The 21,538-nt window shown below is 48.2% G+C and overlaps 7 protein-coding genes and 1 non-coding gene across 8 annotated transcripts; 3 read left to right on the forward strand and 5 right to left on the reverse strand.

The window, feature by feature from the left end:
- Positions 1-210: 210 nt before the first annotated feature.
- Positions 211-2,613, reverse strand: BJ212DRAFT_1486611 (uncharacterized protein; the record flags this gene model as incomplete). Its single annotated transcript, XM_041341139.1, has 12 exons — positions 211-618; positions 678-750; positions 802-1,091; positions 1,144-1,281; positions 1,347-1,415; positions 1,463-1,825; positions 1,876-1,914; positions 1,965-2,068; positions 2,121-2,331; positions 2,382-2,417; positions 2,476-2,560; positions 2,609-2,613. The coding sequence occupies 12 exons, from the start codon at positions 2,611-2,613 to the stop codon at positions 211-213; spliced, it is 1,821 nt and encodes a 606-aa protein (XP_041186962.1).
- A 1,030-nt stretch (positions 2,614-3,643) lies between these two features.
- On the forward strand, positions 3,644-5,087 carry BJ212DRAFT_1393321 (transcriptional regulator of RNA polII, SAGA, subunit-domain-containing protein). Its single transcript, XM_041337100.1, has 4 exons — positions 3,644-3,893; positions 3,944-4,255; positions 4,313-4,467; positions 4,519-5,087. The coding sequence occupies exons 1-4, from the start codon at positions 3,731-3,733 to the stop codon at positions 4,840-4,842; spliced, it is 954 nt and encodes a 317-aa protein (XP_041186963.1). The 5' UTR covers positions 3,644-3,730; the 3' UTR covers positions 4,843-5,087.
- A 110-nt stretch (positions 5,088-5,197) lies between these two features.
- Positions 5,198-5,283, reverse strand: BJ212DRAFT_t126. Its single transcript has one exon. It is a non-coding gene; the product is annotated as a tRNA-Ile (tRNA).
- A 189-nt stretch (positions 5,284-5,472) lies between these two features.
- Positions 5,473-8,545, reverse strand: BJ212DRAFT_1393335 (DNA ligase/mRNA capping enzyme). Its single transcript, XM_041337101.1, has 13 exons — positions 8,471-8,545; positions 8,375-8,413; positions 7,947-8,316; positions 7,463-7,897; positions 7,210-7,409; positions 7,061-7,155; positions 6,910-7,006; positions 6,527-6,860; positions 6,373-6,466; positions 6,251-6,318; positions 6,088-6,201; positions 5,909-6,037; positions 5,473-5,856 (listed from the first exon to the last, which is right to left on the reverse strand). Coding segments are annotated over exons 1-13 (2,298 nt in total). The 5' UTR covers positions 8,473-8,545; the 3' UTR covers positions 5,473-5,535.
- On the reverse strand, positions 8,528-13,799 carry BJ212DRAFT_1393345 (uncharacterized protein). Its single transcript, XM_041337102.1, has 8 exons — positions 13,595-13,799; positions 12,853-13,540; positions 11,414-12,798; positions 11,136-11,357; positions 9,804-11,082; positions 9,612-9,749; positions 9,210-9,560; positions 8,528-9,161 (listed from the first exon to the last, which is right to left on the reverse strand). The coding sequence occupies exons 2-8, from the start codon at positions 13,388-13,390 to the stop codon at positions 8,785-8,787; spliced, it is 4,290 nt and encodes a 1,429-aa protein (XP_041186965.1). The 5' UTR covers positions 13,391-13,540; positions 13,595-13,799; the 3' UTR covers positions 8,528-8,784.
- Positions 13,800-15,251: 1,452 nt separating this feature from the next.
- On the reverse strand, positions 15,252-16,359 carry BJ212DRAFT_888688 (uncharacterized protein). Its single transcript, XM_041344276.1, has 3 exons — positions 15,895-16,359; positions 15,752-15,840; positions 15,252-15,696 (listed from the first exon to the last, which is right to left on the reverse strand). Exons 1-3 carry the CDS (start codon positions 16,099-16,101, stop codon positions 15,348-15,350), a joined length of 645 nt encoding a protein of 214 aa, XP_041186966.1. The 5' UTR covers positions 16,102-16,359; the 3' UTR covers positions 15,252-15,347.
- An 84-nt stretch (positions 16,360-16,443) lies between these two features.
- Positions 16,444-19,855, forward strand: BJ212DRAFT_1393354 (serine dehydratase alpha chain-domain-containing protein). Its single transcript, XM_041337103.1, has 17 exons — positions 16,444-16,708; positions 16,740-16,802; positions 16,869-17,034; positions 17,250-17,510; positions 17,561-17,598; positions 17,655-17,839; positions 17,889-17,960; positions 18,018-18,145; positions 18,201-18,414; positions 18,463-18,663; positions 18,719-18,791; positions 18,845-18,912; positions 18,963-18,981; positions 19,032-19,090; positions 19,143-19,161; positions 19,222-19,358; positions 19,410-19,855. The coding sequence occupies exons 1-17, from the start codon at positions 16,570-16,572 to the stop codon at positions 19,437-19,439; spliced, it is 1,872 nt and encodes a 623-aa protein (XP_041186967.1). The 5' UTR covers positions 16,444-16,569; the 3' UTR covers positions 19,440-19,855.
- A 7-nt stretch (positions 19,856-19,862) lies between these two features.
- On the forward strand, positions 19,863-21,495 carry BJ212DRAFT_1393361 (cyclin-like protein). Its single transcript, XM_041337104.1, has 6 exons — positions 19,863-20,138; positions 20,191-20,425; positions 20,480-20,603; positions 20,663-20,708; positions 20,755-20,954; positions 21,005-21,495. The coding sequence occupies exons 1-6, from the start codon at positions 19,939-19,941 to the stop codon at positions 21,352-21,354; spliced, it is 1,155 nt and encodes a 384-aa protein (XP_041186968.1). The 5' UTR covers positions 19,863-19,938; the 3' UTR covers positions 21,355-21,495.
- Positions 21,496-21,538: the final 43 nt, after the last annotated feature.

Genomic DNA, 21,538 nt, shown 5'->3' on the forward strand with positions numbered 1-21,538 from the left:
GCCCTTCCATACATACAAACCAACAGTACACTTGAGTTATGGTATGTATCAGTTCGAGCTGGCACTAACTGCCATGCTAGTCAAAGCACAGATTAATTTCATTGAGCCATTAAATGCTTGTCTATATACAAACACTGGTGAAACTAGAATTACGTTTTCGCAGACATAAGCAGTGTGGTGCGGAAAGTAGGTGTTAAAAATGGATGAGTTTCACTGCGACGCCAAAGGAATCCTAAACCCGCCAGTTCTCCCCATCATGTCGTCAGGATCGTACTTTGCACGGATTGTCATAAGCTTTGACAAATTTTTCTTGTAGATGTCCTTGACTGGAGTATCGGCGAGCGAGGTGTTGCAATATTTTGGCAAGTTGTCATTAGTGCACCCCTCTGCCTCTGCCACCTTTTGAATAGACTGCAGGATCTGCATCATAAGCCCGATCCAGTACATATCGTTGCTCTCTCCTTCCCATTGGAAGCAAACGAGCAATGGCCCATTCGGCTGGCCTTTCTTGTGCGGCCAGGCGGCGGAAGTACTTGTGTCAAACATGGACGGTAGGAATGGCCAAATATCAATGACGGCTGTCTTTCCCTGGTTGTCCTTCATCTTGCTGGCAGCGAGCTGAGAATAAGAGCGATGAGAAAGACATTTACACATTTTGACACTAAGGATGATTGTACCTTCGATTGGTCCTCTATCTCATCTAAGAGCTTTCGGGTAAAGTGCGAAACCATCACGGTCCCCCAACGCACCCTTTAGGAGTGTGAGTGAGCCGAACGTCGAGAGAATTGTTTCATAACATACCTAACATTCTCTTCCCCGACACCGGCTCTAGGGGGATTCTTTGCGTATGTTTGTAGAGAGAGCCGCGTCCCATAAACTGGACAATGCAACGGCGCTGCAGTGATACGGGAGGGATTATGAATATGGGAAAAAAGTTGGTCCATGAATGCAAAGTTTTCAGAAAGCTTTTTGTCCACTCCGTCCTGGAACTCGTGATCAATCCATTTTTCGTCAGAGATTTCGAGGAGCTCCTCAAAAGGATTGTCGGAAGGAAGCGGCCCATCATAGAAAAGGTCAACAGTGATCTTGTGCTGTGTCGACAGTTAATGTCAGAGCACAACAAACTTCAGGGGTTGGACATACCTCTTGCTCTCCGCGGATGCAGAAATGTCTGTATGCAGCAACGATCGCTGCCTTCTTGTCTTTGCACTTATCAATGTGGTTCATAATTGCCTCCTTCACCTTTGTGGCCTTATCTATTGGAAACGTCAACATGTTCCGCTGATTTGTTCATACAACACGAGATCAGCATGAAAGACACGGTAAAAAAACATATAGACACCGACATATATAGGCCCTAGAGGATAGGTTTTGACAGTGAATGAAGTAACAATGCCGAAGTTGTTCCCACCCCCCTATTTCGTGAGGACTAGGATGATACCTGAGCATTTGATAAACTCACTCTGATAGCAAAGAAAAGGTCACTGTTGCGTTCAGCGGATGCCTTCACTGATTTTCCGTTGCACAAGACGACTTCAGCTTCAACTAGATTGTCTATTCCAAGACCGTACTGGTTGGTCAAGAGAGAGTAACCACCACCCAGTAGCCAACCAGCCACTCCGACACCAGCAGCGGTTGCCCCACCGACGACGTTTCGCTTATACTGGGCTATTTCCTTGTAGACCTCATCGAAGAGGCATCCCGCTCCAATGCGTAGATTCTGGGTTTTGCTGTTATATTCGAGTTCGTTGAAGTTGGCCATGGAGATCTGAATCCCTGTAGTGGAGCTGAAGCCAGGATTGGTGGAATGTCCACCCCCTTTGACCTAGGTAAAGGCATGAAAATGGTGAGAAGGACTGATAATAATATACGCACCGCAAATTTCACTTTATCATATGTCTTGAAGACTTTCACCTAAACAACGTTCAATTCGACAAAAATCCACTCAGAAATCGAGTACTGACGATCTTTTTCAGACCATCAATATTACCAGGTTGAACTGCGCAGCGAGCTACTTCAGAACTGCTCTCGAATTGGTGAGAGACACTGAGTTTATAACCAGCGCCACCTTTGAGATAATACTTCAATGCTATGGCATAGTGGCCAAGTGAACACTTTACCAAACCGCAAAAACTGCGAAACATGCTTCGAGTTTTTGCAAATCTTCTGAATTTCCTTGGTGGCTTCAACATATTCTTCCTCGGTCCAAAAATCGGCATCGTAGCTAGCGTCTGAGTCCCCATTACTGTCATCCTCCGACTGATCTGGCTTGTCATTGTAGTCGATCGAGGCATGGATTCCTTGGGCTATGGAGCGTTTGCTAGTACTTCCCTAAACTTTGTGTCAGCAGGATAGACTGATAACACAGTAACAGTACATACCATACTGCCAACGTAGGTCGCGCCATCCTCAGCACTCTATGAAAGAATGACTTGGGTTAGAGAAATCAAAAAATTGCTACAGTGAGCTACACACAGAGTCATCTGAACCGGCGATGCCTGCGTGGCCATCATCGTTAACCTGCCATACAGTAAAATGGGTTGGAAGTTCCGAATCAAAGCTGGTGCAGTCAGGGACGTACTGAATTAGCTGAATCGTTGGATCCTACACCATGGGCAAGATGCTGCAATCACGCGACAATATTAGCGTCGCCAGTGGCAAATTAACTCAGCGAGAAGGAAAACCCACAGGTGCCATGATATGACTTGAAGTAAATAAGTCGCTTTAAAGTTTTGTATAAATTGAAGGAGGATCTCTCGAGCGGGTGTTTGTATAGACAGGATACAGTTGGGCTTTTATGAGGCACACGTCACAGCGATGCATTGATTGGGGTGTTTTCTTCACTCTGATGCTTCGCGCCCATGCTGCGGAAACAGGCACGAGTTCCGTTAAGTGAGGAGCTCTTTCAATTGTCCATGCACTGCAAAGCGGGCCGCCTGTTCGCCACGATATGCAGAAATCCGGTCACAATGAAGCTCCGTAACTGTGCTACGTAACAAAGGCGTTACGTGCACCTGGCTTGCGCATTCCAGATTGAGATAGGGTAACAGATGTAAAGCGATGACTTGGCCATCTAGCGGGTTTCAAATCTTGAATTTAGCATGCACCGAAAATGGACCTTGAGCGCTGCGATATCAGAGCAGTCCAAAAATGAATAATGTCTAAGGAAACAGACGCTCAGGATGGCCATGCGAGTGCTGTGCATTGACCCGCGCCCATGGGATCGACTCAAGGACTGCTCAACCAAGTTGAGACAAGGGGGACGCCATACTAGAAAATAGCCAGCTTCAAGATGCTAAGGAGCGATGGCCCAGGCTGGATATTAATCTAGATTAGCCTATGTACTCCAAAGAGTACAAGCACCATAATTCAAAACAAAGTGAAGGAAATCCTTGAGCTTGAATTCGGTGAGTTGTGACATAGTAGAGTAGAAAACTCAAATTCGGCCTCCGACAAAATTGAAATGTATCTCCTTACACTTGTGAAATGCTGCTTGCGTCGGCTGGAACCCAATTGCTTGTCATATTCATTGTAGCGGCGTAGGGCTAATGGAATCATGACCCTTGCATTGATACTGGCCTTTATGCATTGTGGAGTACCAAGTTGATAAATATATTGCTCTGCTGCTTTCTTCGTGGGAAATCCTGTGGTAGCAATTTAGTAACTGAGATCCTCCACACCAAGCTGAGACTCAAGTTGGCTCTAGCGGCTAGACTGTCACTAGTTACTAATGTCACTATCCTCGACATCGACAATCAAGAACCAGCTCAATGCTGCTCTGGGGCAGAAGGCCCCAGCCTATTTTGAAACACTCAGCCAGTTTGTTTCTGGCAAGGTATCCAGGATAGAATTTGACGAATCCGTTCGCCAGGCGCTGGATGCTCCGAATTTAGGCAAGTGCAATTACTTGCGGTGTTTCGCAGTGTCACTGACATCACCATAGTCCAGCTACATAACTCCCTTATCATCTCGTTGTTTGACTTCACCGTGCACCGTCGACTACCCACACCCCCTCCTGATGTATCAAAACCGCCACCACGTAAACGTCGTCGAACGTTGCCTTACCAAGGCCCGGATGACAACGATGATACTTTACGATCATCGAGACTTAAGCGGTGGACCGTGTCTATGGGAAAGCGCGAACGCGACCGCATTCGAGCACTGCAGTCTGCTCCCACTGAACGCCCGAGACCTCGGAAAGACACTGATGAGATAGCGCGCGATAGAGGGGTGTTGTTATTAGGCGAGCGTGGAGGTGCGCATAATGGTTCATTACATTTCTACGACCACCTGAAGTTCTAGTTCATCAAAGATGCGCCTGGCAGTCGCATGCCGTTGCATCTTGCATCGGTCTCAAGAGCTCCGACATTGCAACATATTTCGGATAGAGTTAATCTCATAGCAGCACAACATAACCTCGGTGCACCGTCACGAGCCGTAGCATCGCTATTAATGCTTGCATTTGAGGTCCGTTATCCTTGAAGGTATTGGTATGCGATCCTCACATATTTTACGCAGGCCAAACTGAAACAACTCATAACACATGCGCTTTCTCTTACTTCAACATCGCATGCAATCGCCTCCATAACTCCATCCACACGCCACTCGCATAGCCGTGCCCTTACTGCATCGTCTTTCGATACCCTATTCACACTTTCACCTGCCGTGCTGCCGAATAAATCAGCCGCGGCTATGCGCCTAGCTATTGGCGACAACGACATTATGGATGATGAAGATGTTATCTTACTAAAGGATCGAGAGGTCCGAGATCAGCGATGGCAGATACTTGCTCTGCTTGCCGAACGAAGCACAGTCAACGAAGCCCTTAGGAATCTCAGATGACAGCCACCTTCCTCTGCGATTTTGATTGCTACCTGTTACTTACTACCCAGTCATTCCACTAGCACTGGATGTACACTAAGAATTCAAAGGCTAAACTTCTTTTACGGCAGTATAGTCTACCAAATAATGGTCTTGACTACTAGGGGGTGCAGCCAGACTATGATATCCTGATGAATTACATTCAGTTGACCGTCATCTACAAAATATAGGCTTTGATAAAATTGTTCTAATTTCTATATATGTCATAGTATGATTGAAACAGCTTCAGTGATTCCCCATGGCTCATCTAATAATGAAATCTTGAACATATGTTGTCTACGTCTGGCACTCGCATCAACTACCTAACAAAAAAATATGGCCAACGTGGGGATCGAACCCAAGACCTTCGCGTACCAGAAGTTGGTATTAGCACGACGCTCTAACCAACTGAGCTAGTCGGCCACGGTGAAACGGGAAAAATATGTCGTGAAATTGCTGCACGCCTCCTATCACGCTTTAGTGAGACCTCGAGTCCTTGTAGAAAATCGCAAGCCGGTAACAATGTCATGAGCTCCTTCGGGCTGGTAAACTTGGAGAAGGCCACGAAGCATACTGATCCGTAATGGAAATGAGTATGTATTTACTCTGCACTTGCCGCTAGTCAATGTATAAGATTGTTACATAGATAATACATCTGTATGGTACGTCAACTGCCTATAGGGACATCTCCAGATCCTCTTTCCTTCTCTTCCTACACCTTTCACGATCAACGTTTGCCAGCTTCTCCTCCCAGCATGCAATGAACCGTTGTCTTTTGAGCTCTCTTCTTTGCTCCTCGACAGTTTCGTCTCCCAGCTTTCCCCACAACCTTCTTCCCCATTCATCCAGGTCCTTATACTTCGCAGCATCATGGGCCTCGCGCCCAACCGTCTCAAGAGCTATAGTTCGCAGGCCTCGGAGGGTGAGGCATTCCATATAGGACCTCTCAGATGGACGGAAGAGCTTCGTGATGCGTGGAAAGCGGAGCTCGTAGTACTGGATTATCTGTAAATGTGAACTGCAACTGCAAAGCATGGACAAAACGTACCTTACTCTGTGGCGCCTTGGTGAACCCTGCGCCACATAACTCTACCAGAATCGGGTTCCGAACGAACACAGATGGCCTTGGCAGCATTTGGAACATAGTGTACGTGTAGCACAATTCATCAATAGACGGCTAGGTATTCAGTGTTCAGTATGATTCTAAGCCCGGCACAAATAGATCACCTTGGGTCCATCAACCGCGTCTGCACGTATCCAGAAATTGAATTCCTCAAGCTGCTCGCGGGATAAACCATATGAGGCAGTAAAGTACGCAACAAAGTGAGGTTTGCAACCAGGCTAAAAGAAGCATATCAAACCGCATGACAATAGTGATTTCTGCACTTACATCGATGTTCATTTGCGACGAGTTGCTTAGGACGGCAATGTAGAAAGTAGTTAGAGTCGATGGCGGCACTAAACAGCCGTGGTTCATCATTATAACCTCAAGGTTCAGTAGATAAAACACACCTCTCAGCTCTCTAGCTCTGTCTTTCTCCCAAGTAGCAGCAATTACGACGAGGTCTATAGTATCTCCATACCCAGGGATGTAGTCCTTTTTCAGCTGTATGCATGTATTCCAGAAAATCTAAAGAGGCTATAGATCGATGAATTGTTGGCGTACCTTGACCCAGGGGAGTTTCCAATCTCCATAGGTGCTATCTGAAGCCTTGAGCACCAGCCCTTCCTCACATTCCGTAATACGCTTGGCCCATGTTTTCCTCAGTCTCTTTTGCCCTTCAACCTCTTGTACTTTCCCGCCTACGACAACTACCCGCTCAGCCAACATAGAACGCCCTGGAACTGGGGTGATGACACTCTCAAGTAGTGACCGGCGCATATAATATGGTGCATTCAACATAGAGGCTGCGCCCACCTGCAAGACATCAAAAAAAACGAGTGCGAGGTGCAAAGTGGAGGCCGCTGACGAATTCGAATGGAGTGAAGGGCAAGAGTCTCTGTGGGTGTGGGTGAATTGAGGGTCACAAGCATGGAAGAAATACATGCTGTGTGCGCGAATCGTGCTGGGTCTCACCCCTTCGATATCCGCCTGCCCGGGCACCCACAGCAGTGCGCGCTATTAAGCCACGTATGTGCCAAAACTCTGGAATGAATTCAGGTTGTGTAGATGCCACAATCATGTGGAGAGTAGAATTACCTTCTATTTTGTGCCGCTCATCAGAATAGGCAACCATCTCCGCATCGAGTATGATGTCTCCCATACTATAGCCAGCAAGGGCCTCTATGATTATACTTTCCAAGACGTGCTCAGCGCATGAATTGGAGCATGGCGAGACGAAAACATACGGGTGTACTGCAATGCGGTCCAGCGTCGAGTCCCTCTTGCTCTTACTGAAAATTACGATTTGTGGATCACCTTGGCCGCGAAATCGTACGTGAATCTGTGCACGCTCGCCATCATACTTGGTTTCCGCCCAGATAGCACTACTTGGCCTGAGAACATTGAGTGCATGCATCGGGCTCCGGCCCTTTGCAGATTTCGGTATCTTCAAATGATTTAAGTTAGCCGGCGAATTACCACATACATCAAAGAGCGCACCTCAACGGGAACGCCCCAGCGCGGCCTTGGGTGTGAAATCACACCTCCAGCCTCAAAGCACAGTGCCGCTTCGGTTATGTTAGCACGTGTTCGGTACATCTTCAACATGGAGCCACTTGGGTCCCAAGTCTTCATGAATTGCTCCTTTGTCAACACCGACTTGCTATTCGTGTTGTATTCAAGAAGAGCACGACTGGTGGATGCGACAGGGGGAGCGTATAGGATGGGTCTCAGATCTTTCAGAATGATCTGCGTGAGGTATGCAGCATCGAGAGCAGGAAGAGATTCGAATAACGACCGCAGAATAGCAGATTTAGACCGAGGTGGCGATAGCGAATGAGCCGCGTGGAGAGTCTTGTCAGAAAACGCCGAGGTAGATGCCAGTTCGTCCAACAATACGTTAATATCCTGGAGACTCTTTGGTCCAATGAGTGACTACGTTTCGGTTAACTGCAACCAACAGGTCAAATATTCGGTGAGATACCTCGGCATTTGATGATTGTAAAGCAAAAATTTCCTGGCCGAGACATCCTGAGCTCTGTTGCTTACTCCACTGTTTCAAACGGGCAGTAGAGATAGGCGGAAAGATAGAAGTATCCAGACAGTCTGGCAGGAGCTGTGATAGCCTTGCTTCTTGCAGGTTATACTTTCTGTGTGAGTCCTCTTCAGGAAATAGAAGGCAGAGAACGTGTGTGGTAGTATCCCGAGGTAAGGGTGAATAGTTATTCTGAAGGTTTTCGACCCATTTTGCAAGAACGCCAATGGGAGAACGGCAAGCAGGAGCTTGTTTGTTGATCCTGGACGATATATTATGTGCCGGAACATTGGCAATTTGGTGCAGCAGAGAAACAAACCTGGAGTCAGGGGTTTCATGAGTTGAACAAATTGGAATGATAACAACTTCGAACGCACAGGGAAAACGGAATTTGCTTTGCTTGCTCGTTAGCAATCCTGCTCAGAAACACGTTTAGTGCGAATCATGGTTATGCTCAGAAAATCATGGTGTACATCACACGGAAGATTCGACGGCTGAAAGGGTAGAGTGAGAGTCGAACGCGTCGCGTAGTAAACTCGAAGTTGTCACGATCATGTGCTAACACGCCACAAATAATGGCAAACAGCTGAGAATACATGATACATTTGACATTTCAGGAGGTCCATCGCTATTTCGAAGCAGGGTATCTACGAAAAAATCAACGAGGCTGGCAGACCAGCATAAGAGAAAGGTATAGATGAAAACAGATGACCACGATCGAGATAGGTAAATAGGGTACAAGTCTTGATCTCGAACACAGGGTAAAGTAACAAGGGTAAGAAGGTCATCAACTCTGTCTTGCCGTGTGCATTGGTGAAGGTATAGGGGATGATGGTGCGCCAACTGGTAATCGGGCTGACGCGGGAAGGCCTATCATATGACTGTGTCTGTTGCCTTTCTTGCTAACAGCGATATTCAGGCCACGACTGGCGGCAAGATTAGATGCTCGTGACCGTTGTTCCACAGCAGCTCCTTCAGATCGGGAGAGCGAGAGATGATCAGCATTTTGTTGCGAGTCTTGTGGATGGTAGTGACTCGAAGATAGGTGAGTGCTCGACTGAGTTAAGTTCGACTCGACGGTTGCATCCTCGGTGGTATCATTTCCACTTTCAGAATGAAGAGAAATGCTGTCGCCGTCTTCAGAGGGTGTTTCGTCGGAAGGAGCTAAAAATAATTGTAAAGAGAGGAAGATGAACCAGGACAAATACATACTGTTCAAGCTCCTTCCAGACAAGCCCAGCAACTGATCAGCAGCAGCGTCTGAATATTGTCGACTGTTCCTGCGACTCATCTCCTCAACGTTATCCTCATCACCCTGTCCAGAGTCGACATTGAACACGCGGTTGAATTCGCCTAGCATCAGACTAAACACGCCTGCAGGGATCCCAAGAGTAGGGCTGAAGACAATGCCGACGTTGCGCATCGTCATTTTGTTCGCCGACGAGTTTTGAACGATGAGTATGAGATGGGCTGTGAGAGCACGCAACAGGCTATAGTTGGCAATCGGTAAGGAGGCGATGAGGTCAGACAGTTCTCGAATGCGTTCCTGTGCGTCGACAAAGTCTGCTACAGGTGTCAGCACAGGCAGGCTGATCAAAATGAAAGTGTACTTGCCGATCACTGCCAGAAACTTCAGATGCAGCTCGCGTGTCAGTATACTGGCGGGCAACTCCCGCAAAAAACTCTTCAAGAGTCCAGCGATGGCGTGAGGATCCCAATATTCATCTGATGCAAGAAGATCCACGTCCCCCTCTGCGAATAAGAGGTCAGACAATCATTCAGACCTCGGAGCATCGTGTAACTGACCAGCATTGAAGCGATCTTTGAGCCCTTTGATAACAGCTGAGCTCCCGCTGAGACGGTATATGCCCTCTTCTTGGTCTGCCTTCTTTGCCTCCAGGTACTGGATACACCTGAAAACTACTGCGGGCAGACGAGCGATCTCTGCGACCTCAATAGACTCTTCGAGTGGCACACCAAAGACAGCTCTGGGGATATGAATTATCGCCTTGTCCGCAGGCCGCCCAAAGTTCCAGAAGGATCGCGACTTCGCCTTCTCACGTCTGTCATTCGAAGATGTGGAACTCTCGGAAGGAGCATCCTTGCCGCCAAACTTGTATCCTGCTGGTATAGGCGCTCCGTTCATTGGAGCAGATATCTTTGCACGATCACCACCTTTTGGAGGTGCAGCGCTAGGTTCGGGTGATAGTGCACGATCACCAAAGTTTACTGCGGTCGGACTAGCTATAGCGGATAATCCTGGGTAGACAGACTTCCTATCACGTCGTTGCTCCCTCGACTTGTTCTCTGGTGAAAATGGTTCCTGCTTGAGGTGAGAACCGTGTTGTAGGTCCGAATAGTGCCCAAGCTCAGAGTTCGCTCTCAAATACATCAGATTTCCACTGCTTCCCTCTAGCGGCGAGGACGTGGGCAACGAGTTTGAAAGCTGCTCTGAGCTCCCAGAAGACAGCCCTCGCTCCAAAATTCGCCGAGCAGTCTCCTCCGCAGTGTAATGGTCTCGCTCGCGGTGGGCTGACGGGTCGAGTTCCTTGGTGGGACTAGCCGAGTGTGGGCGCGGATCCTGGGTGACCACAGGAACTGGTGCAGAGTGGAAGAGCTTCGCATTGGTACCGTCTTGAGCAAGCTGGCTGATAGGGACTGCGGCACCGCGCGAGATATCGTCCTTAGACATCGTCCGCATGGCGCGCTTTCCGTTGGGCGTGGACACCGAACCATCTTGAGTGGAACTCGTGCTCGATCTTGGCTGCGCAGATCCAAGTCCCTGCCCAGGAGGGACGTTGACGTTGATAGATATCGGACTCGGGGCAGCGGAAATGGATGTGGCAGGATCCTCGTTGAACGTTCCAGATACATATCGCACAAGAATGTCAACCCAGCTGTCACGCTCTGCATCGCTTTCTGCACAGAGAACATGGCGCGAGTGAGATCCATTTAGAGCTTTCTTTGCCTCGATGACGAGGAAAGCATGACGGTAATTTCTTTCGTCGTCATTGTCAGCTGTGCGCTGCTGTCGCCCGATCTGGGCGGAGGTAATCACGATCGAGCCAAGATGGGCGCCTCCACGCTGAGGGGGCACAATAAGACGGCTGTGGTTAATGACAAATGGAGGTTGCTTACACTTTCATAATACTCTAATACCGGACCCTGGAGGACAAAGTATCGTGACTTCCACCCACCAAAGTTCTTCCCCCGCTTCGTCAGGTATCCTTCCTTGTGTCCGGCCTGCATGACGGGCTTATGGGTATCTCGAACGATGTCGGAAGTGAAGAAGGCGATGATTTCGTCCTTATTTTTCACAGGTAGATCGACTAGTGATTGGAGGTACACCTCGAGTGCGACCTGGGCATCAATCGTGTATAAGATAGGACTATCACTGATGAACGTATTCTACTCACCTTGCGTTGATCGGACTTCGCAGGTGCATGGTCCCTCCAGATCCTTCCCTCTGGTAGTACGGCCATCTTCTTCCCAATACCCTTCCCAACGCTAGCTCGCATGCGATTATCAAGGGTCAACACATCCGAGTACAGCTTCTCCACCTTCCATGGCTCTTTACCATGTCCTGGGTACACATCAACGACGAATGATAAAACCTCCTTCCCACGGTCATTTGGTTTTACAGACGAGTGCGAGACAGTGACCCGCGTCGTCACGAGGTCGTCTGGTAAGAGAGGAAGCGCACGGAATGTCGCGCTGGTACCGGATGATGAAGTCGGATTTATCGGCGACAAGTAGGAAGTAGGTAGAGGAGATTCAGGGATAATAACAGAACCATTGTCGGACTGTAGTAGCTCCTGCTGCAGCTGCCAGTGCGCCCGCGAAGGCGCGCTCGCCGCCGCAGATGGCTGTGGGTTCGACTGTGTTGGCGTGAGCATTAATGCAGGATCCGAAGATTGCACGTGGGATGAAGGAATATGAACAGCGTCGTGGGAGGGAGGCATCGGAAAATCTTCTACTGCTGCATGAGATTTATTCTTCATTTTCGAGTGCTTTGCTATCGTCTCATCTTCACGTTCATCATCATCCATATCTAGGAACTCTGCCATCTCGTCTCTTTGCTCATTTGTCAGCATGATCGTGGGAGATTCCGCCCGGGGCGCACTAGTAGGCGCCTGTCCAGCATGGCACTGCATATCATCGCTAAACCCAGCCGTATGCGGTGGACTTCGTAATGGGCTCTCACGCATGTTGGCAATGTAAAGCTTCGCCTCATCTGGGAGCGAAACAGAAGATATTCGGGATGTCCGTGATGGGTGCTGTGAGTTATCAACTGTTGGGCTGAGCAAGCCTGTCTGAGATACAGTGTTTGAGATACCGGTGGGAGATAAGGTTGAGCTGTTCGGAGATACGGCTGAGCCATAAAGGGGGACGAGGGTATTGATGGATGGTGTATGAGGCTGGAGTGTGGTGGTGGAATAATGAGCTGGTCGAAGAGAAGCAGGAGGGGGTAGGTGAGCAGACTGGAGAGATGGTGGTGGTGCAGACGGCTGTTGTGAAGAAGGTCGTGAGTCAGTTGTACGTGGTACTGGAGGCCTCTCTAGGTCAATACTCGATTGTGAAGTTGAGCCTGGCGAGGTGGACCCACTAGAGGAAGTAGCAACAGATGCGGCGGCAAGTGATAATGAGGTACCTCGAGGAGGCACGACCAAAGGAGAGTTAAATGGACGGGTAGTCATTGTGGTTTGAGGCGTTTGAGGCGTTTCGAGATTGTGATCACGAGTGTTGAGTTCTGGGGGACAAGGTGGAGTAACGGGACGGGTGTCGTTACGAGACGGTGATGCTGGGAAGGCAGTATTTAGGAACGTGACCAGCACGAAACGAAACGATAGCTCACATGTGGCATCTAATTGGTCGTGAACCATCCTTGATCGCAAGTCGGCAGACCCATTGACAGATATACTCGATATCGTGGCATTGGATCCTGACGACCTCAAACTCCTAGTCTTGTCCTTCTCGCGATCCTTTGCCTTCTTTGCTAGCTCAGTGAACATTCCTGCTGCTTGTAAGCGAGTCTTGTAGGTTTCTCGTTCACTACGAACACGTTCAATTTCCTTGAGCACCTGGTTGTATGCGGCACGTTGCTTCTCAATGAGTTTCCAAAGTTGTGTATTTTGAGTTGAGAGGACGTTGCGTTCTGATAGAACTTGATCCAACGCAGCAAGTATTGGATTTGGTGCGCTGGCATGCGTGGCAAGGAGTGTTTCGAGAGAAATGGGGTATGTGGTGGTGTTGGCAGTTTGACCCAATGCAGAGGCCGCGATTGAAGTAGCGGAAGAGGACGCCTGAGGTCTCATTGACATCGGAGATGACGCTGACTGTGAAGTCGAACTTCGTTCGCGGGAGGGCGTAGCAGTCGCAACCGGAGTAGCCATTATAGCAAGTTGTAACAGGTCAACCTTCCGCGATAAATTGGACAACAACAAAAACTTGGAACAAAACTAAGGAGCCAAGCGAATCCTGAGAAGATGATTTTGTGGCAAATGAGCCCTAATAATCGTCGTAGCGCTGTACGATTCGATAACCTGTTCCAAGAATTAAAGGTCTTTATGGCAGCCTATGATGAGATTCTTACATACCAGTTCAGGTTTGGTTGTAAAGATGATAATAAGGCCGTTGTTTCGTAAGTCCGTATTCTAGACCGTCGTGGACAACGTCGAACTCGCCGTGTTTGACGTTGAGCTCGCGGTTGTAGGAAAGAAGGAAGTCACGGGCTCGAAGCTTAAAGTGGCTGTCCAGCAACCAGAGTGACACTATCAATATTAATGAATTTATCAGATCTGTCAAACTAATTAGCAGTCTAACTAGCTCGAGCCCGAAATTCCCGGTATTCACTAAAAACACAGGATCATCATCTACAAAGTTTTTTTATGACCAATCCTAGCGATCCAGCAGACACCGGAATTTCAATGTTACGGACCGAGACGATTACGCGTTTTAAATTGTACTACCATGAAATCTTGGTCACCGGTCAATGGTCATCATACCCTTTGCTGGCACCCAACACTAATTTGCTGGATCATCCATCCTGGTATTTCATTGCTTATCATAGTACGCCCGTACGTACTTCACAGTCTTCACTGATGGATTGACGTTAACTCTGTGTCGTTCTGTGGCGAACCTAGGCCGATATTCATCATCCTTACCGCATGTTCTACTGTCGGTGCATAAGGCTCACATCAAAATTTCGAGGCACCAATCGGAGGGCAAGCTACGGAATAAAACGGAGGAGAATATGTTTGTCTCCCGGCCAGTCGCATGTTGTTCGCAACCATCACAAGTCTGACAAGGTATGTTTTCATACTCGCCACAGATTGCCTATTACTTACTGTGGGCGCACCATGCCGAGGAGCTGAGGTTTGCTTTGTGCCTGACAAGCTTGCTGTGTAACATTACGGATAAGGCTATAAGACCCTGTCCGCAAAGTTCCTAGCTTGTGTTCTCCGATCAAATCATCCTTTCGCTAAAAACATGAAGCGCTGAATGTGATCATCAAATATCATTTTAAAACACAACCCGGAGTTGTCCATGATTCCGCAGCTGTAAACCGGGCTATGCAACTTGCACCGTCTTCGCAAACACTTTGCAGGGCAGGAAACGAAGTGTGGCGCACGTCCTCGACAGAGACGTGTGTATAGGAAGCGCCATGCTGCTACTGAGTTGGGTATGCACTGGTCGCCTCAAAAGCGCCTCCTACCTCACACACAATATACCCTAGCTACTTGCTCGTCAAAACTAGTGGAAGCTGTCAAACGTGCCGTGTGCCAGCGTGATAGTGCCTTCAATAAAGACTCACTAAGCTGCCGCCAGAGGACTCGATTTTTTTCTAGGAGAACGATGCTTGATAGACAACGACGATTCAGCCCGTCGCAGTGTGGCGCCAACCCCCCGCCATCGCGAATATGGCAGGGGTGGCACCTAGTACTGTGGAGGTAAAGAAGGAGTTCTCTACAAACTCGATCTCTTACTGGGTATGTAGGACTCTCAGCTGTACGGACTGGGCGAGTTTCATTGCCGCCGATTCAGTCACGCAAGCCGAGAGGGAATCGAGGAGGTGTTCGAGGATGTGAGCTAGATAGGGGAATTGGAAGAGCTGAAAGCAACAGCACTGGCAAAGAACTTTGGTGAAGATGCCCCCTGATAGATGTGGGTGACGCAGTAGTAAAAAGGAGAGGGGGGGAATGGAGTGTCTCTTAAATAGCACGCACACGTATATCCTATTTGTTGAAAAAAAGAAAAAAGAGTGGCCAAGCCGGCAGGGTGGTGAGCGGGTCCTCTGGAAGTCCGTGCCTGCCTTTTGAAACTGGTTTGGTGATCGAGGCGTTGGGGAGGCTAGGTAGTGCATCTGCTCCTTTTGTCTGAGAACTCCGAAGCGTCTAAGCGGAATTGATGGCCATGGAGGAACGGAAGAAGATTGACTGGAGTGGGGGTGATACAGCCGGGAGCGGTAGGCGATGAGGGTTGCCGCAATTGAGCCGAGCCGGTAAATGGGGTGATTGGCACTTCGTTTATGGTAATGGTATGGACATGAAGAGCTCGCTCGATACCCAGCTGCGTGAAAGGAGATGCCGGATAGAACTCGGAGGGACGTAGAAGACGCCTGGAATATAGAGTGAGTTGGCAGGGTGTATGACTATTCAAAGTTGAAGCAGGCAGGGGGTCCTGTTCGCTGGTATCGGGGCTGGAAGAAAAGCACATTGAAGATAGAACATGAGGGAGAGGGAATGGATACGAACAGATAAGGAAAGATGGTTATAAGGAGCGTGGAGACTCGGAAAGCACAGCTTATACTGGTGTGGAGCATGACACACGGCAATGAATCGAGCTTCATTAAGTCAGGCATTGCTTCCCTCGTCGTTGATGATCGACGACGGCGTACCTTTGTCACATGATGGGTCAGTAAGTTATGGCAGTTCATTGAGCCGCGGGGTGGCTGCTCGACCCTCGCATCGAGAACCGCCTGGACCACAGTACTGTTGAAATTGAAATGAAGCCTGTTCCTGTGTAAGAGACGGCTGAGTTCACCCATATTAAACACGTACCTTGGTGCCTTCCAGTAAACATTATTCCGTATTATATAACCCATCCTCTGAGAACGAAGGTCAGGTCCCGTGGACGGCGCACGAACGCACACTTATCAATGTATTTCTGCTTGAAAGGCACGTACGATCGATAAGTACTCTCGAAATTTAAGCAGCAGAAAATGTGTTGTTTCTACGATACCTGTAAAACCGTAGACAAGCCCAGGCTGAGGTTCGGGCAGGCCTGAAAAGCACTATTCTCCCCTAGGCAGATCAAATAGAAGGAGGACAGTCGTTTCGAACGAACCTCTTGAATTTAGAACAGCGCTGATCCGTGAATACAGCACCTTCCTTTCTAGGATGTCCAGAAACAGCATAGCAGCGGAATTGCTAAAACATGAACCTCTGACTCAATTGTCCTTTAGTTTTCCTTTAATTTCGCTGGCAGGTTTAGCTGAGCTGAATCATAACGACATAGAACGACAGGAATACGTAGACCGTCTAGTCCTCTCAGATCTTTCCCTCTATTCATAATGATCTCTTCAACAATCCGCATTGCGGCACTCCGTTTGCGACCGCCGCACTTCCTTCGGTATGCCATTCCAGTGGGCAGGAACAGGAACATATCCCACTCGATAGCCTCACAATATCCTACAAACACTTTAACATCGAGTCAGGACAAGAGATGACTCTGCTCTCGTAGAAACGGAGAAAGTCAAACCAGGTCATGCTGTCATTTCCACATTCGATTTGTTCAGCATTGGTGGTGAGTCCTTGTATCATTGAGTTTTGAGCATGAACACAAGGCTGAATGGATAATTGACTTATTCAGTGGGCCCGAGTAGCTCTCACACAGTTGGACCCATGCGCGCCGGCAAGATTTTCATTGCTGACCTGCAGGAGTTGCAGATGTTGGAGAAGGTACGTGCTTCCGCTCTCTACCTCAAAAACGTTCGAATGAACTTGTTCTGGAAGGTTAAAACTGTGAAAATAGTCCTGTGAGTGCAGGAGCGTAATTTCTTTCTGCATCAAGCTGACAGTGCAGTTGTGCATGATAGCTATGGATCGCTGGCTGCCACGGGTAAATATTTGGACTTCCAGAGTTCTGTTCGCTAATCGAGAGTTCTCTTCATATAGGGAAAGGGTGAGTATCTTATTCCGGCCTCACCATGATGTCAATTTCTCGTTGTTTACCATTGTCCTATTTGTGCAGGCATCACACTCCGCAGGCGGTCCTCCTCGGGCTTGAAGGCTCAGACCCTGAAACTATTGACACGGGTACAATTTCTTCCCGTTATGAGGCTATACTCGCAAATAGAACTCTTCATCTCGGAGGTATTCGCCGCATTACCTTTGATATGGACCGTGATATGTTGTGGCGGTGGGATCAAGTACTCAAGACACACCCGAATGGCATGCGTTTCTCGTGCTTTGGCGAAGAAGGCGAACTCTTGGCAACTAACGAATACTACAGGTATGTATAATAACCTTAAGGTTTGTTCAAGGACTTGAATAAAATAATAGCGTTGGAGGAGGATTTGTAGTAAATGAGAAGACAAAGAGTACATCTCCCAATATTGATATTGGATTGTGGGTCAACGGCTAACTCATGCAACAGTAGACGAGAATTTATTCTACAAGGGTGTCGACAAGAGCGCGGTGCATGGAGCAAGGTTGCATCAGACCCACAACGCCGCCGAAGGAGATCAGACTCCAGCTCAACCAGCAGCGAATGATCCTGGGCATCCGCCGTATCCGTTTGAGTCTGGAAACAGTCTCCTAGCACTCACGAGAAAACATAACGTACGTTTCACTCCTTCATGGAGGTATCTGATTGTCACTAGTCAAATAGCTCACTATCGCACAAATCGTACATGATAATGAACGCTATTTTGGTCTATCCGAAACCGATATCGATGACAAGGTATTCGTCTGCCTTGACATATCAGCTTCAAATATGGTTAACTGTGATTGTATGTAGCTCATGCGGATATGGGCGGTCATGGATGATTGCATCCGGTCAGGGGTGAGTACCGCTGAGAAGACTCTCCCCGGTCGTTTGGGCCTCCGACGCCGTGCTCCGATGCTGTACAAACGCTTGATGCGAGGGTCAGTTATAGCTCACTGTGTACTTACCGATGAACATAATCCTGTAGTGAAACAGGTTTTATCCCGGGATTGCAACACCCGATTTACAGCTCATCGGTTCCACATCCGCCGCTCCTGTCGGGGCAATAGATGCTCCAGAATCAGACACACAATCTTCGTCTTATGCGGACGGAAGTGACGGATGTGGTGAAGTAAGTGCATCAGGAAAAATGCCGCGCGCTCCATGGGTTACGGGCTCGTTCGATCATGCAATTCTGCCAATGCCTCCGGTAATTGCTCATTTTCGCGAATCTGCAGGATCTTGACATCGCGTATAGCGTAAGACAATGATACCCGCTGTCGATTTCCTTTCTTGTTACGCAATCGCTGTAAACGAGGTCAATGCCAGTGGGGGGCGCATTGTCACTTCACCAACGAACGGTGCGGCGGGCGTCATCCCTGCTGTGCTGAAGTATGTCATCGAATTCATCAGCGATGACCCTGAGAAGTCTATCAAGACCTTCCTCCTGACCGCAGCAGTATGCGATGCAGATCAGTTTCAAGCGAAAATCGGACACTAACGAAAGTTTACAGGCAGTGGGCATGCTATTCAAGAGGGGCAGTACAATTTCAGCTGCGGAAGGAGGGTGCCAAGCGGAAGTCGGTGGTGCGCTGACTCAATTCTGATAGAAATGATGGTGTTCATGCCACTATTATTAGTTGCATGTTCTATGGCCAGCGCTGGTTTTGCTGCCTGCATGGGTGCGTCGCCCGAAACTGTCCTTCAGGTATGTGTTTCTGTTTTGTACTATGTCAGACTCTATTGAGTATTTTCCAGGCTGCAGAAATTGGCATCGGTAAGATCATCTTATTTTCCAATCCATGCCTTTTTGTTTATGGTCTGCAGAACATAATCTGGGATTAACTTGCGACCCCATCGACGGGCTGGTCCAGGTGCCTTGTATTGTAAGCTACTGTGAGAGTATCCTGAAGCTCATATACTCATCTAGCCCTACAGGAACGAAATAGCCTTGGCGGTACATCCGTGTTTCTCCATTCGATGATACTGTTTACTGATAAGGGACTGCGCAATGTAGCTGTGAAAGCCGTGACCGCAGCTCAGCTTTCCATGGCTAGCACTGGTGTATACCGCGTAACCTTGGACGAGGCAATTGAGGCAATGCGCCTCACCGCAGCTGATATGAGCGTCAAATACAAAGAAACTAGTCTATCCGTATGCCAATTCATCTTTAATATATTTTCTCTCACTGAACGCTGAATTTAGGGTCTTGCTGTAAGCTCGCTTGAGTTTTAGATGTTTCATGACCATGACGTCTCTTTGTAGACAACCGTGAAAATTCCGCTGACTGTGCCTGCATGCTAAGCAATCGGTTTGCTAATCGGGTCGTTCCCAACGACTGGATTTTATTCTTGCTGAATCATCGCTGGAGATACCTGCTTTTTAGAATATGGACGGTCTGGATTTCACAGGGCTTCTGGCCCCAAGACGACTCGGTAATTTTTATTCGTGCCTATACCTTGAATAATACCTACATTTGGGATTGTCATAGATTTTCGACAGGGCTCTGCAGGACATTTTATGATCCCGTCACATACTTATACCAACTTGCCAGTGTGCGATTTGACGGGGCATGCACACATGAGTGTGAATACTATATGCTATGTTAGAATATTTGGCTAGATTTGGTTACATTAAATTATTAATGCGTCTGCCACACTCGCATGCTTCAAAGTCACCCGACGAAAGCTTCAGCATTCGAGAGTTGTTTACATCGTCTATATCTTGACTACACATGGATCCAGGACATTCCAGAGTCCCATCGCCGTCGCAGCTGCCGGCTTCATTCTCTAAATATCATCATCCTTACTTCACGTCAGCTGAGGTACAATACCTATCCGAGAAACAACGCGGAAAGCTGTCTGCCACGCAAGAGGAGAAAGCAAGACAGCAAGCATGTGGATTTATAGAAGCTGTGGGCTCAAAGATTGGCTTGTGCGTTTTTGCCTACAGAGAAATGGATACTGGTGTTGACGGCAAAGGACAGTCCCAGGAAGACTTTAGCCACTGCTCAGAATCTGTACCACCGGTTTCACTTGTTCTTTCCTCGAAAGGACTTCAACTATCACGATGTTACTCTGGCAGCTTTGTACGTCTCCACTAAGATGCATGACACGCTGAAAAAGCCTCGGGAGATCCTCATGGTCTCATATGCCGTGCGATTCCCAGAGCTTGCAGCCAAGTCAAAGTCCGTCGGCGGAGAAGTTGATATGGATCCTGCGGTGGGTGACGATCTATGAATTATAGGTGCTCTTCTACTGACGTGGTCCATTTAGACGGCTGAGAACGACCGCCAGAGACTCCTGGCTGTGGAGCGATTGATATTAGAGACCATATGCTTCAATTTCACCAGCAAAATGCCGTTTTCGTATGTGATCAAAATTGGGAGGAAGATGAAAGGTGCTTCTACTCTATTCAATGCTCTCTGCATTTGTATATTCAACCTTCTGCATATTTAGCATCAAAGAAGTTGATTAAATGCGCATGGCGACTCACCATTGACAGGTGTGTCTTTGTGGTTCACCTTATGTTCATATCTGAGCAATGACAGCCACAGGACATTGGTGCCGATCATGTATCCACCGAACACTGTCGCATTAGGATGTCTCTATACTGCCTCCTTATTAACAACTCTTGAACCGCCGCCATCTCCCCTTGTAGAGACACAATTGGACTCGCGGGTAGCAACCATTCTAAAGGAAAAAGGCGATTGGGAGCGGACGTACATGGCTGAAGCCGAGGACTTGGAAGGTCGGAAACTTCTCTATTTGCATTCCCCAACTGATTGTCACCTCCCACAGAAATTGCGCATGTACTTATTGACCTGCTCATACAAGCCGCGCAAAATCCGTCGGCCAATACGTCTCCACGCACTCCGGCATCACCTTCTCCACACCCGTCCCCACGAAATCAACATTTGTCATCCACTGGCACCCCGCAACCTCCACTAATTCCATACAAAGCAGATCAGCTCATCCGTCTTAAGATTATGATGCGGCAAAACGAACACCCGCTACGGCCACAACAACCTCTCGGGAGTGCTGATCCAAGCGAGCTATATAATGGGAATGATATTGCCATGCTGGGGAGAAACCAAGGGACTGTAAGATTTTTGTTTGGACCTCCAGGAGTTGTTGGTCAAGGAGTGTAGGGTGGCAAAGATTTGAACCGTGAATTTCACTCTATAAAATTATTTTTGAGTTAGGTTGTAGCAGGTTCGGTAGCGGCCTCCGTGTGAGTTGATTTTGAATCACAGTCACAGCTCCAAGTTAAAGTCGCATCAACCGTGACTGTTTGTTTGTCGTCCCCAACTTGGTAGCTTTATTTCTTGGCAT

The sequence above is a fragment of the Suillus subaureus genome (assembly GCF_016647635.1).
Source record: "Suillus subaureus strain MN1 chromosome Unknown BJ212scaffold_57, whole genome shotgun sequence".
Taxonomy (NCBI): domain Eukaryota; kingdom Fungi; phylum Basidiomycota; class Agaricomycetes; order Boletales; family Suillaceae; genus Suillus; species Suillus subaureus.